We start from the raw sequence: 16,421 nt of genomic DNA, 5'->3' as shown, positions 1-16,421 counted from the left end.
GCTTTGGCCGGCCACACCGTCATGCGCACTCCGCATGTATTACAGCCTGGGTGAAGAACATGCACAGCTTGCCAGCCCCTGTCTGAGCGCTGAACCACGGTGCTCAGACCAATCACAGTGCTGTTAAGGCAGCATTATGATTGGTCTGGGGATTCTGGGAGGCTGTGTGCTTCCTGCCAAGAGGAGGACGGAGAAAGGAGAGCCGGCGGGCGGCGGTAAAGAGGTAAGTGCTATTTTGTTTATTATTCCCACCTCCATCGTTCGCCCTCCCCCCACACCTCACCACCTCTAGACGGTAGCAGCCGCTACTTGACAGACACACATACAGAGAGCACATGAGCTACAAAAGACAAGCAGCTACAGACAGACCCACGGACAGAGAGCACCTGCGCTGTAGTGGACAGGAAGAGACAGGCGAACCCACAGAGACACAGCACAACAATTGTGGACCTACAAAGATACGGACAGACTCAAAGACAGAGAGCACATGAATTTTAGTAGAGAGGCAAAAACAGATGGACTCAAAGAAGCACAGCACAGCAACTGTGAAAAACAGACAGACAGATCCACAGATAGAGAGCACATTAACTACAAAAGAGAAGCAGAGACAGACAGACCCACAGACAGAGAGCATGTGAGCAATAGTATACAGGCAGAGACAGACATAGTAATAGTAATATTTACCCCTCAGCTATCCAACACTTTCCCTGCTGTTGCACTCACTGGAGTGGGAATAGTAATTTTTACCCCACCGCTATCCAAAACTTTCCCTACTGTTGCACTCACTAAAGCGGATATAATAATTTGTACCCCTCCGCTATCCAACACTTTCCCTACTGTTGCACTCACTGGAGTGGGAATAGCAATTTTTACCCCTCCGCTATCCAACACTTTCCCTGCTTTTGCACTCACTGGAGTGGGACTAGTAATTTTTACCCCTCCGCTATCCAGCACTTTCCCTGCTTTTGCACTCACTGGAGTGGGAATAGTAATTTTTACACCTCCGCTATCCAACATATTCCCTACTTTTGTATATATTATGTTGTGAAATTTATTTATTTTAATTTTAATAGTTGAATGTGTTAACTAGTTATAGAGTGTTTTGTTTTATTTAAAAGTATTGATATATGTATATATTTTATTTATATATAATTTAAAAGTTTATAAATTAAATAAGGATAATAGTTAATAAAATGTATTTAAGTAAACATATGTATACATTTTTGTGCGTTTATATTTTTTTAAATTAAGTTTATTTGTTATATTTAGTTAAAATATATATTAAATGTAATTTATTTTGTTAAACATATTAATATTATTTAATATATTTAATTTAATTTATGTATATTTTTTAAGTCGATATTTTTTACATCTATTTTTTTTACTTCGATATTTTTGATTCAATATTACTGTACTAACCCGTTTAAGCATAGGGAGTCAATATTTTTGTATTCGATTTTTTTACATCGATATTTTTGTTAACTATATTTTTTACATCTATATTTAATCAGGGAACCCTTCAAGTAGACAGATGGACTCAAGAACGATGGACCTACACAATGAACAAATTAAATATAGTCAGGCTAAGGGCAAAGAGACCATTGAACCCACGCATATAGAACAAATGTGATATAGACTGGCACACAATAAAAAAAAACACAAAAGAGACAGCCGGACCTGCACACCGAGAACAAGTCGAATGCAGACTTGTAGACAATCAAAAGAGTCATGTAAAGACAGCTGGACTCACAGGCAGAGACAAAGGGGTCTATTATAATGGCGGGCGGATCTCCACCGCCCGTATGGTGGTGGCGATCCTCCCTCCAATATTTACCGCCTGCCTCCCATTTCCCCTCACCATATTAGGATGGTGGGGGGGACCCCGGCGGACGGAAAGACCATCCACCGGTTTTCCGCCGGTCTAACAGGAGACCGGGCAGAAAAGGGGATTGATATGGATGGCGGTGTCTGCAAGACACCACCATCCATATCAAGATGCAGACGGTAAAGTGCCTTTCCATGGCGGCAACGCCGCCATGGAAAAGCATGCAGAGTCTGCATGTGGGGGCCCGTTGCGGATCCCAGGGTCTTGGGGGGTGCACATGGCATTTGTATGCACAACATGGCAGGCACCGCGCGGTGCCTGCCACGTTGTGCATGCAAATGCACAAATGCCTTTTTAACATTGCGGTGGGTGCTGCTGAAAGCACCGCCCGCCGCAATGTTAAAAATACGGGATGCGCCCGCCAGTGTGGTGGGCACATCCTAATTGGATTTGCGGAACCGCCGCACACATAGCGGGCGGTCCCATTTGCCGAAACAATGGCGGGCGGACTGTGTCCTCCTGCCATCGTAATAGGCCCCTAAGTTAGGTTCCTACTAGACAGTTTTTCCGTGCACAGATAAGAAAGACTCGGGCCCCTCTGTATCAACGAGGCCTGGGAGTAATTTTAATCATTTTAATCACGCAAGTAATTTTGGTAATTTTGTGTTAACCTTTCAAGGAGAATTACTGATAATAATGGGATTATCACTTCTTGCGTAATTGAGTGAAATTCGGGGGGAAAACTCCTACTGTGAGAGCACATGTAGCGAGCGCGAGCGACTGCTTGCCCTGCTGTTTTAATTGTCTTGTATTTGATGCTATTCTCTTAGTGCAGAATGCACCCTTTCTGGACATGAAGGTGGATTTTACGCTAAGAAACTAGTGCTAAATGCGGGGAGAAAATTGGAGGAAAGTCCTACCCCATTCGCATATAGCAAGCACGAGCCGCTGCTCGTGCTGCTTTTTTCATGCTCTGTTGTATTTGGCACTACTTCAGTAGCATAAAATAAATTTTTACATCCATTGTGGATGCAGAAGGGCATTTTTGCACTAAGAAAATAGAGCTAAATGCAGAATTACTTTTCGTATGTAATACTGCATAATCTCGCAGATTTGTTAGGTATTTCCGCATGATTACGCTACACAGAATTATGCGTGTTATGAACCCCCCTAGTATGAACACATTCCTCCATAGAAAAAAAATGGGTAAAGTCCTTTGATAAGTCAGGCCGCAGGAGTGCACATGAGAGCCAGAGGTCTACGTGACCTTTCAAAGAGGTCATGGTGCACTCAAGCGAGAGGAGTATGGCACTTTCTGGAGAAGGGGCTAAAACATGTTCAGTTGTGCGCGTGTGCGTGGTACACAAGAGCACCCCAAAGCAGATAGATACATGAGATGCTGAGGAGGAGGAGGAAGACGGAAGGCATTGTACAGCTCAACAGAACCAGCGCTGCCATAGACTACACAGGCACCCCTAGATGGTAGCAGCACCCAAACATGGGGGTCTCAGAAAGTGGAGAGGCTCAGGAGAAGGCAAGCTGCAAGCTGCCACAGATGGGCAAGTGCAAGTCAGGCTCACAGTCGGGCAAAGAGCACACAGGCTGAAGGACGGGTAAGCAGCACACAAGATCATGGATGGGTAAGTAGCACAAAGGCTCACGGATGGGTAAGTAGCACACAGGCTCACGGATGGGCTAGTAGTACACAAGATCACGGATGGGTAAGTAGCACACAAGATCATGGATGGGCTAGTAGCACACAAGATCACGTATGGGTAAGTAGCACACAAGATCACGGACGGGCTAGTAGCACACAAGATCACGGATGGGTAAGTAGCACACAAGATCACGGATGGGCTAGTAGCACACAAGATCACGGATGGGTAAGTAGCACACAAGATCACCGATGGGCTAGTAGCACACAAGATCACGGATGGGTAAGTAGCACACAAGATCACGGATGGGCTAGTAGCACACAAGATCACAGATGGGTAAGTAGCACACAAGATCACCGATGGGCTAGTAGCACACAAGATCACGGATGGGTGAGTAGCACATAAGATCAGAGATAGGCTAGTAGCACACAAGATCACGGATGGGTAAGTAGCACACAAGAGCACGGATGGGTGAGTAGCACACAAGATCTCGGATGGGTAAGTAGCACACAAGTTCTCAGATGCGTAAGTACCGCACAAGATCACAGATGGGTAAGTAGCACACAAGATCACGGATGGGCTAGTAGCACACAAGATCACGGATGGGTAAGTAGCACATAAGATCAGAGATGGGCTAGTAGCACACAAGATCACGGATGGGTAAGTAGCACACAAGATCATGGATGGGTGAGTAGCACACAAGATCTCGGATGGGTAAGTAGCACACAAGTTCTCAGATGCGTAAGTACCGCACAAGATCATGAATGGGTAAGAAGCACACAAGAAGATGGATCAGTAAGCAGCACACTGGTTCATGAATGGGTAAGTAGCGCACATGATCATGGATGGGTAAGTAGCACACAAGATCACGGATAGGTAAGCAGCACACAGGTTCATTGATAGGTAAGGAGCACAAACGCTCATGGACGGCAAAGTAGCACACAAGATCACGTATGATTAGGTAGCACACAAGATCACGGATGGGTAAGTAGCACATAAGATCAGAGATGGGTATGTAGCACACAAGATGTGGATGGGAAAGTAGCATACAAAATTACAGATGGGTAAGTAGCACATAGGTTCATGGATGGGTAAGTAGCACATAGGCTCATGAACGGGTAAGTAGGACACAAGATCATGGATGGATAAGTAGCACACAGGCTCATGGATGGGTGATAGCATACAGGCTCATGGACGGGTAGTAGCACACAGGATCTCAGATGAGTAAGTAGCACACAGGCTCGTGGACGGGTACGTACTACACAGGCTCACGGATGGGTAAGTAGAACACAAGATCACAGATGGGTAAGTAGCAAACAGTGTCATGGATGGGTAAGTAGCACACAAGCTCACAGACAGGTAAGTAGCACACAGGCTCATGAACGGGTAAGTAGCAAACAGGCTCATGGACAGATAAGTAAAACACAAGGTCATGGATGGGTAAGTAGCACACAGGCTCATCGATGGGTAAGTAGCACACAAGATCACAGATGTGTAAGTAGCACACAAGATCATGGATAGGTAAGTAGCACACAGGCTCTTGGATGGGTAAGTAGCACACAAGATCATGGATGGGTATGTAGTACACAAGATCACAGATAGGTAAGTAGCACACAAGATCACGGATGGGTAAGCAGCAGACAGGCTCAGGGATGGGTAAGCAGCACACAGGCTCATGGATGGGCAAGGAGCACACAGGCTCATGGATGGGTAAGTAGCACACAAGATCAAGGATGGGTAACTAGCACACAGGCTCATGGACGAGTATGTAGCACACAAGATCACAGATGGGTAAGTAGCACATAGGCTCATGGAGGGGTAAGTAGCACACAAGATCACAGCTGGGTAAGTAGCACATAGGCTCATGGAGGGGTAAGTAGCACACAAGATTACAGATGGATAATTAGCTCATAGGCTCATGGACAGGTAAGTAGCACACAGGCTCATGGACGGGTAAGTAGCACACAAGATCATGGATGAGATAGCAGCACACAGGCTCATGGATGGGTAATTGGCACAGAGGCTCATTCACAGGTAAGTAGCACACAAGATCATGGATGTATAAGTAGCACACAGGCTCATGGATGGGTAAGTAGCACACAGCCTCATGGACGGGTAAGTAGCAAACAGGATCTCAGATGGGTAAGTAGCACACAGGCTCATGGACGGGTAAGTAGTACACAGGCTCATAGATGGGTAAGTAACACACAAGTTCACAAATGGGTAAGTAGCACACAGTCTCATGGACGGGTAAGTATCACACAAGCTCACAGGTGGGTAAGTAGTACAGAGGCTCATGAACAGGTAAGTAGCACACAGTCTCATGGACAGGTAAGTAGTATGCAAAATAATGGATGTATAAGTAGCACACAGGCTCATGGACGGATAAGAAGCACACACAAGATCCCGGATGTGTAAGTCGCACACAAGATCATGGATAGGTAAGTAGCACAGAGGCTCATGGATGGGTAAGTAGCACACACGCTCATGAATGGGTAAGTAGCTCACAGGCTCATGGATGGGTAAGTAGCACAAAAGATCACAGACAGGTAAGTAGCGCACAGGCTCATTGACGGGTAAGTAGCTCACAGGCTCATGGATGGGTAAGTAGCACAAAAGATCACAGACCGGTAAGTAGCACAAAGGCTCATGAACAGGTAAGTTGCACACAGGCTCAGGGATGGAAAAGTAGCACAGAAGATCACATATGGGTAATGAGCACACAGGCTCATGGATGGGTAAGTAGCACACAGGCTCACGGACAGGAGAGTAGCACACAGGCTCATGGGAGGGTAAGTAGCACAGAAGATCACGGATGGGTAAGTAGCAGACAAGATCATGGATAGGTAAGTAGCATGCAAAATAATAGATGGGTAAGTAGCACACACGCTCATGAATGGGTAAGTAGCACTCAAGATACCAGATGGGTGAGTAGCACACAGGCTCATGGACGGGTAAGTAGCACACAGGCTCATTGACGGGTAAGTAGCTCACAGGCTCATGGATGGGTAAGCTGCACAAGAGATCACAGACGGGTAAGTAGCACAAAGGCTCATGGACAGGTAAGTTGCACACAAGCTCAGGGATGGAAAAGTAGCACAGAAGATCACATATGGGTAAGTAGCACACAGGCTCATGGATGGGTAAGTAGCACACAGGCTCACGGACAGGTAAGTAGCACACAGGCTCATGGGTGGGTAAGTAGCACAGAAGATCATGGATGGGTAAGTAGCAGACAAGATCATGGATAGGTAAGTAGCATGTAAAATAATAGATGGGTAAGTACACACAGGCTCATGGGTGGGTAAGTAGCACACAAGATCACAAATGTGTAAGTAGCACACAAGATCATGGATAGGTAAGTAGCACAGAGGCTCATGGATGGGTACGTAGCACACAAGATACCAGATGGGTGAGTAGCACACAGGCTCATGGACGGGTAAGTAGCACACAAGATCACGGATGTGTAAGTAGCATACAAGTTCATGGATTGGTAAGTAGCACACAAGTTCATGGATTGGTAAGTAGCACACACGATCATGGATAGGTAAGTAGCACAGAGGCTCATGGATGGGTAAGTAGCACACAGGCTCATGAATGGGTAAGTAGCACACAAGATACCAAATGGGTGAGTAGCACACAGGCTCATGGGTGGGTAAGTAGCACACAGGCTCACGGACGGGTAAGTAGCACACAGACTCACGGACAGGATGAGTAGGACACAGGCTCATGAATGTGCAAGTAACACCCAGGATCACAGGTGAGTAGCTGACAGATTCCCCGGGAGGGGCGGGTGCCACCCATGCCCACTGATGGCCAGGCTGCACATTGGCTCAGAGGGAGGTGGCTGCCACAGAGTCTTTCAGTACAGAGATCTCATGTCTAGAGGCTGCATGGGCCTGTCCGGGCTCATGGAGCTGTCTCTCTGAAGGACCGTAGCTCATCGAGAAGAATTCAAATACATACCAGGGTGATCACAAGTGACATATCATGCCCTTTGACCACCCAATGGAATCCCTAAGCTGGCACCTTGTCCATATTTAGTTCCTCAGCAACCTGATAGTTGCTGCTAGAGTGTTACAACAAAGTAAAATGCAGGCATTAAAATAGGGCTTTGGCCTTCATGACCCAATGGTGGGCATTAAAGGGAAGCCACGATTACACCGATATTCCCTTCCTGCGAGTACATATGCCTCAACATCACCAGTAATGACAAACCACTTTGCTCCTTACACACGATATATCATCCACCAGGTGACAATTTGGCCTTCATTGAGCACGTCATGGACATGGTATCAACAAACAACGGGCGCCAAAATACACAAATATTCTTAGGCGATTTCAATCTCCATTGGAATGACCACAATGATGTGGGGGTGAATAGCCTCAAAAACTTCTTAGAGGACCTAGACCTTACCCAAATATGCAACAGCCCTACACACGACAAAGGATCAATACTGGATATAATAATCTCTAAAAGAGATTGCACTCAGCTAGTCTCGATCCAACCTTGTGACTGGTCAGACCATCATATCATTACCTTCTTTATTAAGGAAGTAGTGAAATTGAACTTGGTGCAACCCACAAGACCTAAAGTCTGGAAAAGAGATACAAAAAAAATAAACCCGAACACCTTTCCATCGCCCAGTTACAACCTACTCATGCCTCCCACGGGATCGTCGGAAGTCCAAGACCTTACCAATCACTACCTTAATTCCATGACCAGGATATTAAATGAGGTAGCCCCCCTGCAACTTAAGAGAGCCTCCATAAAGGACTCAAAACCGTGGTACAATGACACGCTCAACAATGACAGACGCTCTCTCCGAGCCGCGGAACGCACCTGGAGGTCAACTCCTTCTGCCAACCACCTAAATACACTAAGGCAAAAGAGAAACGCATATTTCAGAAAGATCAAGCGCACTAAAGCAGAATTCTTCAGCCACCAATTAGACCAGGCTAGAAATCGTCCCAAAAAACTCTTCAAACTAATTAAAACACAATGTAAGGACACAAATCATCGTCCACAACACTTAGACTGCCGGCAACCCAACTGTGAAGAATTCTCTGCCTTCTTCACCCTGAAGACAGACAATATCAAGACTGATCTACTCAATGATCTAACCCTACACACGGGACCGCACACAAAGTCATCTCCGGAAATGCCAACTGCACTGTACCACTTCCCATCACAGCCTAACCTTAAAAACGACGCCAACTGGTCATCCTTTTCGACATACTCCGAAGAAGCCATAAGTAAAATACTTGGGGACATGAACCCTGCCAATCATTTTGCCGATCCTCTTCCCGCAAACACAGTTAAAAACCTAACACCACTACTTCTGCCTCTCTGGACTAAGATCATAAACAGTTCACTTCAACAAGGCTGCATCCCGGACACCCTCAAAATGGGGCAGGTCTCACCCATTCTAAAGAAACCCACGGCTGACCCGACGGACCTAAACAATTATCGCCCTATCTCCAACATCCCCACACTAGCCAAACTCTTGGAAAAATGTGTACACCTCCAACTGACAAGGCATATTGACCACTTTGACTTGCTGAATAAATACCAATCAGGATTCCGAGCAGGTTACAGTACTGAATCAGCCATGACACACATAATTGATGACGCGCTACAAATCCTGGATCATAACGGAGCCTGCCTACTCATCCTGCTAGACTTATCCTCAGCTTTCGATACGGTCAAGCACGAGAACCTGTTGGATCTCCTGAAGCATAGAATGGGTCTATCAGGCGTAGTGCTAAACTGGTTTACCTCTTTTCTCCAAAATCGAACACAACAATTCAAGGCCAACAACTCCATGTCAAAACCCGTACCAGTTACACTAGGAGTACCGCAAGGGTCCTCTTTATCCCCGACTTTGTTTAACCTGTTCATGGAACCCTCACCGAACTTCTTCAAGCATCTAACGTGCACTACCACATGTACGCAGATGACACGCAACTATACCTCAAGATCAACACTTTAGAAGACATCAAACTACTCAACACAACGCTGGGGGACACCCAGATATGGCTGGCAAAAAACCATCTCAAACTTAACGCCCAAAAAACTGAATTCCTGCTTATAGCTCCACCCGCCCAAGTCCCTGTAATGCAAGAGTGGATAAAACACCTGACGGCACTCAATGTTCAACCAATCATCGTTGACGTAGCCAAATCACTGGGAATAACCCTCGACAGTAGCCTCAATATGCAAAAACATATCAGCAACGCTACAAAGGGAGCTAACTACCAGATTAACACACTGAGGAAGCTGAAACCTTTCCTTCCAAGCAAGGACTTCAAGCAAGCAGTACAAGCACTAGTTATCCCCAGAGTGGATTACGGTAGCGTCTCCCTCTGCGGCCTACCCAAAGCAACTACGGCACCATTAAGAGCCTCAATCAACGCCGCAGCGAGACTCATCACCGGCTCTAAAAGAAATGTACACATCTCACCAGACCTCAAATCACTAAACTGGCTTCCCCTGGAAGCCAGAATTCATTTGAAGATAGCGTGTATGACACACAAAGCCTTGCACCACAACGCACCTAGATATCTAACACAGAAGTTGACTATCTCTGGTGGGCTCAGATCTTGCAGAAGTGCGGAAAAACTATTACTAAAACCACAGCGATTCAACAAGAAAAAAACATACAATCGTACCTTCTCAGGAATGGCACCAAGAATCTGGAATGCTTTACCATCCGAAACCAGACTTAACCCCTCTATTGTCTCATTCAAAAAGGAAGTAAAATCAATTCTCATGGCCAAATTCACCTGATTAAGGCCCATTGTTCTGTGACGAACTAATACAGCGGGGCCATTACCCTGACTAGGACAAGGGACCTACTAAGCAATCTGGACATCCCATCTTCCTTTTGTTTGTCGCATGAGAATAGCGTCCTATTGTACCTGATCACCTTGCTTTTGTAACATGTTTTGCATATAGATGCTTCAATTTGTCTTTGGTTTATGTATAATACTTTATTTACTGTTAAGCGCTCTGATACCCGCAAGGGTCTTGTCCGCGCTCTATAAAACTTTCAAATAAATAAATAAACAGCTGCTCCCCCTGGCTTCCCCTGTTTCACCGCCATACAGGGAACCTCCGTTCATCCTCTGTGTGTCACACACTGTGTAAGTGTCTTTGAAACTGCGCCAGTTACCCTGCCCCAGAGGAAGGAGTCACTTTGAACAACATCTCACTGCAACTTGGGAAGACACAAACCCTCCTTCTGAAAGTCGAGCCAGTCTGGGGTGAAGCTTGCCTGGTTCTGTGGTGCAACTCAAAGCAACAAAAAGCTTGGGCCTGAAGTCCCTCGCCTCAAACCCCCATCTTCCAAGATGTGCTCCCACGCCTGATAGCTCCTGGAGACGCAGCTGCACTTCCAAAGGCCCCTTGGTGGTGTCAGCCCCTGGCAGCCTCTGTAGGTGAGACGGCACCAGGACAACCCTAGCTGTGAAGCAAGGAAGCTCGGCAGGGAAGGGTCCAACATGGAGCACAACCCTAACTGTGAAGCAAGGAAGCTCGGCAGGGAAGGGTCCAACATGGAGCACAACCCTAGCTGTGAAGCAAGGAAGCTCGGCAGGGAAGGGTCCAACATGGAGCACAACCCTAGCTGTGAAGCAAGGAAGCTCGGCAGGGAAGGGTCCAACATGGAGCACAACCCTAGCTGTGAAGCAAGGAAGCTCGGCAGGGAAGGGTCCAACATGGAGCACAACCCTAGCTGTGAAGCAAGGAAGCTCGGCAGGGAAGGGTCCAACATGGAGCACAACCCTAGCTGTGAAGCAAGGAAGCTCGGCAGGGAAGGGTCCAACATGGAGCACAACCCTAGCTGTGAAGCAAGGAAGCTCGGCAGGGAAGGGTCCAACATGGAGCACAACCCTAGCTGTGAAGCAAGGAAGCTTGGCAGGGAAGGGTCCAACATGGAGCACAACCCTAGCTGTGAAGCAAGGAAGCTCGGCAGGGAATGGTCCAACATGGAGCACAACCCTAGCTGTGAAGCAAGGAAGCTCGGCAGGGAAGGGTCCAACATGGAGCACAACCCTAGCTGTGAAGCAAGGAAGCTCGGCAGGGAAGGGTCCAACATGGAACACAACCCTAGCTGTGAAGCAAGGAAGCTCGGCAGGGAAGGGTCCAACATGGAGCACACATGTTGGCTGATGATGGGAAGGGCGGGTCTCCTCACTGGTCCGCCCACAGGGCAGACTGAGTGGAAAGACCTCTGGCGGCATAGGCGGTCTTCCTTGAAGACCTGGTATCTCTGCTAAAGCACTAGGCCGGAGTATGCCTCACCCTTCTGAAACAGAAAGCCTGTCCCAAGGGAGGGCTGGTTTGATGGAGGCGGAGGGAGTCGCCGAAGCTCAGACAGCACCCTACCTCCAGGAACGCAGCGCGCCACCAGAGCTACGAACAACCTTTATTATGAGTTTGGCCAAAATAAATGAATGTGTAGGAAACATTTGGTGCGATGACGATAGAGTGCAGCTTTGTGAGGGCGCTGCTGTTCTCACCAGTGCCGGCCTCTTTATATGTTCACAACCAACCATTGATAACCACAGTCTACACACGTCATCAGGGGAGGTCAACACTTGACCTTGGTGCACCCTTGCCTCTTGTTTGTACGGTTCTCCTCAGGTACACAAATACCATTCACGCCCAGACTTCCAACGGAAGCTCACCTTTGATCTGAACCGTGACCCGGAAGTGGACGGCGCCGGGGATGGCCAGGTACTTCTCCACCAGGACGTAGTACCAGTTCTGCCAGAAGGGCAGGTGGACGCGCACCTCACAGACGCCCCGGTCCTTGCAGTCCTGGTAGGTGGAGTTGTGCAGCGGGGGGGCCTTGGCTCGGATCTTCAGGTACACTGGACACCCCTCTCCGGACTTGTTCCCACTTCTGCAGCCCAAGAGCTGCACACGGACTTTGGAAGTGTAGCTGGGAATAAAGACCCTGAAGAGAAGATCAGTACAGGTGAAAAAGAGAACAGGGAGGGGGAGCAAAGATCCAAGATACAGAGAGAAGAGAGGAAAGAACCTGCCAGGTTAAAAGAACAAGGAAGGCAAGAGAAGTGAGGAGAGATGGAAGGGGGAGGGTGGGCTCAAGGAAACAGCTACCAAGTGAGGAGGAACAAAGCAAAACATATCATTTCAAAGATGTATTATATAACTAGATGATGTTTTATTCACTATCCTGCTATAGGAGCTGCAGTGTTAGCTCTGCCATCCAATCAAGTGTTCTGGTTTACACATGTTCCACAGAACTTTATATTGATTCGCTGTTCCAGGTTTATGGATTTATACCTATTTGTACCTGAAAAAAATCTTTAGTTCACTTCATTGTATTTTATAACTTCTTTTTGATGGCATGTGTATATAATTTATCGCCCTGAAGAAGCTCCCAGTTTTGAAAATGAAACGCGTTGACTGCGCTGAGCTGCCGCTCTCTCCTATACATCGAAAAAAAGGAAGAACCGTTTTGTGAATCAATTATTGATCCCAGATAATGATATTGGCCCTTTGATTCAAGCGAGTTTACGGACATATTTACAACAATCTGGATTACACCTTGAGGAAAGAGGGCCTCTCCCAATACGATAAACGGAAGAAAATGGTGTGTGGGAAGAATTGACAAATGAGAAACATACACAGAAGAGAGATGGAGGAGAGGAATACCTTCAAAAAGGAGGAAAGTGAAAGTAAAGAAAACATAGGAAGAAATGTAGAAGGCTCAAGAAGATGAAAGTATTGAAAAGAAGGTAGGTGCCTCCTGGGGACTGAATAACACAGAGGGGCAGATTTACAAGAACTGGCGCATCTCTACATATTAGCAGGTATGCGCCAGTTAAATTACAACCCGTAAAAAAACCCTTGCACCACCATGGATGCGCGTGGCGCAAGGAAATACTGATGCGTGGCGCATCTATTTGGCGTAAGCGCAGCGCATTGCTGGAGTCGCGTCGTAAGCACGACGCAACTCCAGCAATGGTTACGAATGCCTATCCCTTACATGCTGCGTCACTCCTTACGCCTGCCTCAAGCAGATGCAAGCTTTTGACGCTGTGGCGTCATAAAAGTGACTCAGTGAAATGATTTTACGAGGCTTCCTTGTGACGGAACACCCACCCTGCATACATTATACCTGATGCAGGTATAATGTAGCGCAGGGGTTTACAACGTGACGAATCTCCCTAGATGAGTCACGTTGTAAATCTGTCACAACGTGGCGCATTGTTTACGATGCCGCTGCATCACAGAAGTGACGCAACGGCGGCGTAAATCTGTCGCAAGGGGCTTGTAAATCTGCCCTAGAAAATCTTATTACAGCTTAAAATGCACCAGGCACAGCGCTGTCCCTCACACAAGCTGCACTGTTATAAAGTCACAAATATGTTCATGGACATTCTTCATTGTGCCTGATGTGCACGAGCGCGAATCAGAAAAATACACAGTGTTCCTGAACTGGCAAATTGCTGTTTGCGAAGATGGGATGCGGTAAGAAATACTTTTATGGATTTTTCATTTCATTTTCGTTTTTGGTATATTGCTCACGCTGCCAGACAGCGGCTTCAGAGTACAGGGAACAACACAGCGTTCATTTGCCTGACCCTTCCACTCTAAGGAAAATATTAAATGGGTTCATTTTTCATTTTGCTACAGGGCGCATCTAGCTTCAAGAAGCAGAGAAGCCATTTACGGAACCACTTTTACTGCAGGAGAAGGGCTCTCCACAAACCGCTGTGCAGACCAGGCCGAGAATCACTAAGCCTTTGCGTCGCCCGCGCATCGCACAAGGCGGCGCAGGAAATTGAAAAGGCGTATTTTTGATTTCCGAAGCCACACAAGGCCGGCCGGCGTCCTGTGTCCTTGCCTGGCTTTGTAAAGAAATGTCGCGCTGTGTTACATTTCATAGTCGTATACGTTCCATGGTTGGAGCATGGGCGTTCACGTGCATCGACCCTTAGATTTCACGCAATTCTAGATTTACTACGGTTTGTAAGGTGAAATTGCATGAAATCCGTACGCCTACCACAGAGAAGCGCAATGAGGAGAAATATGTTTATTTCTCCTCGTTACTGCCTATTTCTATGCGTGAAGCAGAATGCATCACGCATTGAGAGAGGAAAATGCCTCTTTGGAAGGTGTCCCTTCCCGCACAAACAAATCCTGCCTGTAACGCAGGCACCCTTGCAGCATGCCACAACGGCGCCTGCGCTGGTGCTAGGCAGCCACAAGCGTGCCAGCGCTGGGAGGGAAGTGACGAACACCACAACTTTGTAAATATGCACCTCTTTAGCTCTCCCGTTCACGCAACGCATCACGCAACTTGCCTTCTGCAAAGCGTTGCGTGAATTCTTAGTAAGTCTGCCCCTAGATTGGATAGGGGTAGGGCTGCATATAAGCAATTAATCAATATTTTGGCAGGAGTGAAACCATGCAGGCCCCCTTATTAGGTCTCGGCTGTGAAGGCTGCGCTTGCGCAGTCTAGCTCCGAGATTTAATGACTTGGAGAAGAGGGGCTTGAACCCGCCCCTCTTCTCCCCTGTTCTCCATTGGCTGGCCTCTTGAATGCTGGCCAGCCATTGGAGAAGAGGTCAGTCATTCCGATTAGGCCCCGTCTTTTTCGGATCGGAGGGCGTGTTTTTTGCAAGAAGTCTCATTCTCTCCTCCAGCCAATGGCTGGAGGAGAGAAAAGACAAACACGCCCCCGAATCCGAAAATGCCGCTGCCTTTCTCCGAGGCATTTCTGCTCTGCCTCGGAGAAAGGCGGTGATGTCTTCCGGTGCCCTCGGCTTGTTTAAGGTCGGTTTAGCAGGCAAACATCAGAAACCTGAAAGAGTTGATCTCCCAATATGTGACGAAGTGCAAGTCTTTTTAGCATTCCAGGCATTTATAGATGTAGCCGCGACCTCTGTCCCAGTTTCCCACCTTCGGTTCTAACTTAATAATTGCACGAAGTCCACCCACTACTTATTCCTTCTCCACCCCAATAAATCTTACCGTGTGTCTACGCTTACTTCGTTTTTTCCCCCTACCGTTTCTTTCCGTCTTAAGTCTTTTTACCACGGTCGCAGGTGTTTTGGGACTGTTACAACCTTGATTAACTGTTTTCGATTCTTAAGATAATTCCACCCCTTTCCGTTAGAGTGGGTTTTTAAAAATGAAGAGACTATTTCCGTCTTTCAATTACTACTGTGAAGCGCAGTGTCTTCCCTTATGTAAGCCCTCTCCATAGAGGTTACAAGTCTCTAGCCCATGTCGTAAGTATTAACCCTTAAAGCCAATTAGATCCATGCCTCGCACATCTCCTGTTGTGTAGCGCTTAGTGGTGTATGCGTGATTGGGGGAGAAGGGAGACTTCAGAAGGTCGCACAGCTGGCCACGTGATGCGGTTCCACCCCAGTAAAGAGCTGACCTCGTCCACCCCATCCCTTTGTCTGTACCTCATAAAGCTCCTGTCCCACAGCTCTGTTGGGAGAGATTTCTCTCCAAGGAAGCGAGCCGATCCCGCCGGAACCCAACCTACATCACAAAGATTGTGATCTATCCCTCCATGCGGGTGCGTAGCCCCGGGGAATACGTCGTCCCCTGCGTGCATTAACCTGCTTCGGCATCAAGTCCTTTATGCTCAGTTTCATCCCTGGTCATCTAAGCACCACACTGCTCGTGTGTAGTAGCCCTTTGCAGAGGTGACACGCCACAAACTCGAGCGGAAGCCCCAGAATCTGTACCATGGCCGGCGGTGAAACACGTTGTACTGGGCGTGGCAGCGGACGGACCCACGCTGGTTCGCAACCTCCGAAATGGGCATCCTGAAAGGGATCCTATCTACCAATGATGTCTTGCTGTGTGATACTCAGCATATATGGCTGTTTTTCATGTTTGGGTATTGTCCTGTAAATGGATATCTTTATCGTCTAGGTCGCATTGG

The 16,421-nt window shown here is 47.4% G+C and overlaps 1 protein-coding gene across 1 annotated transcript in view; it reads right to left on the bottom strand.

Moving 5' to 3' along the window:
* The window catches only part of TMEM8B (transmembrane protein 8B), a 707,705-nt gene that overhangs the window by 176,265 nt on the left and 515,019 nt on the right, over positions 1–16,421 (bottom strand). The window contains exon 5 of the mRNA XM_085640668.1: positions 12,172–12,443. Coding sequence (XP_085496794.1) covers positions 12,172–12,443 — 272 coding nt within the window. The remainder of the gene's footprint in view (positions 1–12,171; positions 12,444–16,421) is intronic.

The sequence above is a fragment of the Triturus cristatus genome, chromosome 2_1 (genome assembly GCF_964204655.1).
Source record: "Triturus cristatus chromosome 2_1, aTriCri1.1, whole genome shotgun sequence".
Taxonomy (NCBI): Eukaryota; Metazoa; Chordata; class Amphibia; order Caudata; family Salamandridae; genus Triturus; species Triturus cristatus.
Note: the sequence above shows the minus strand (reverse complement) of the source record. Positions and strands in the feature narration are given on the sequence as shown.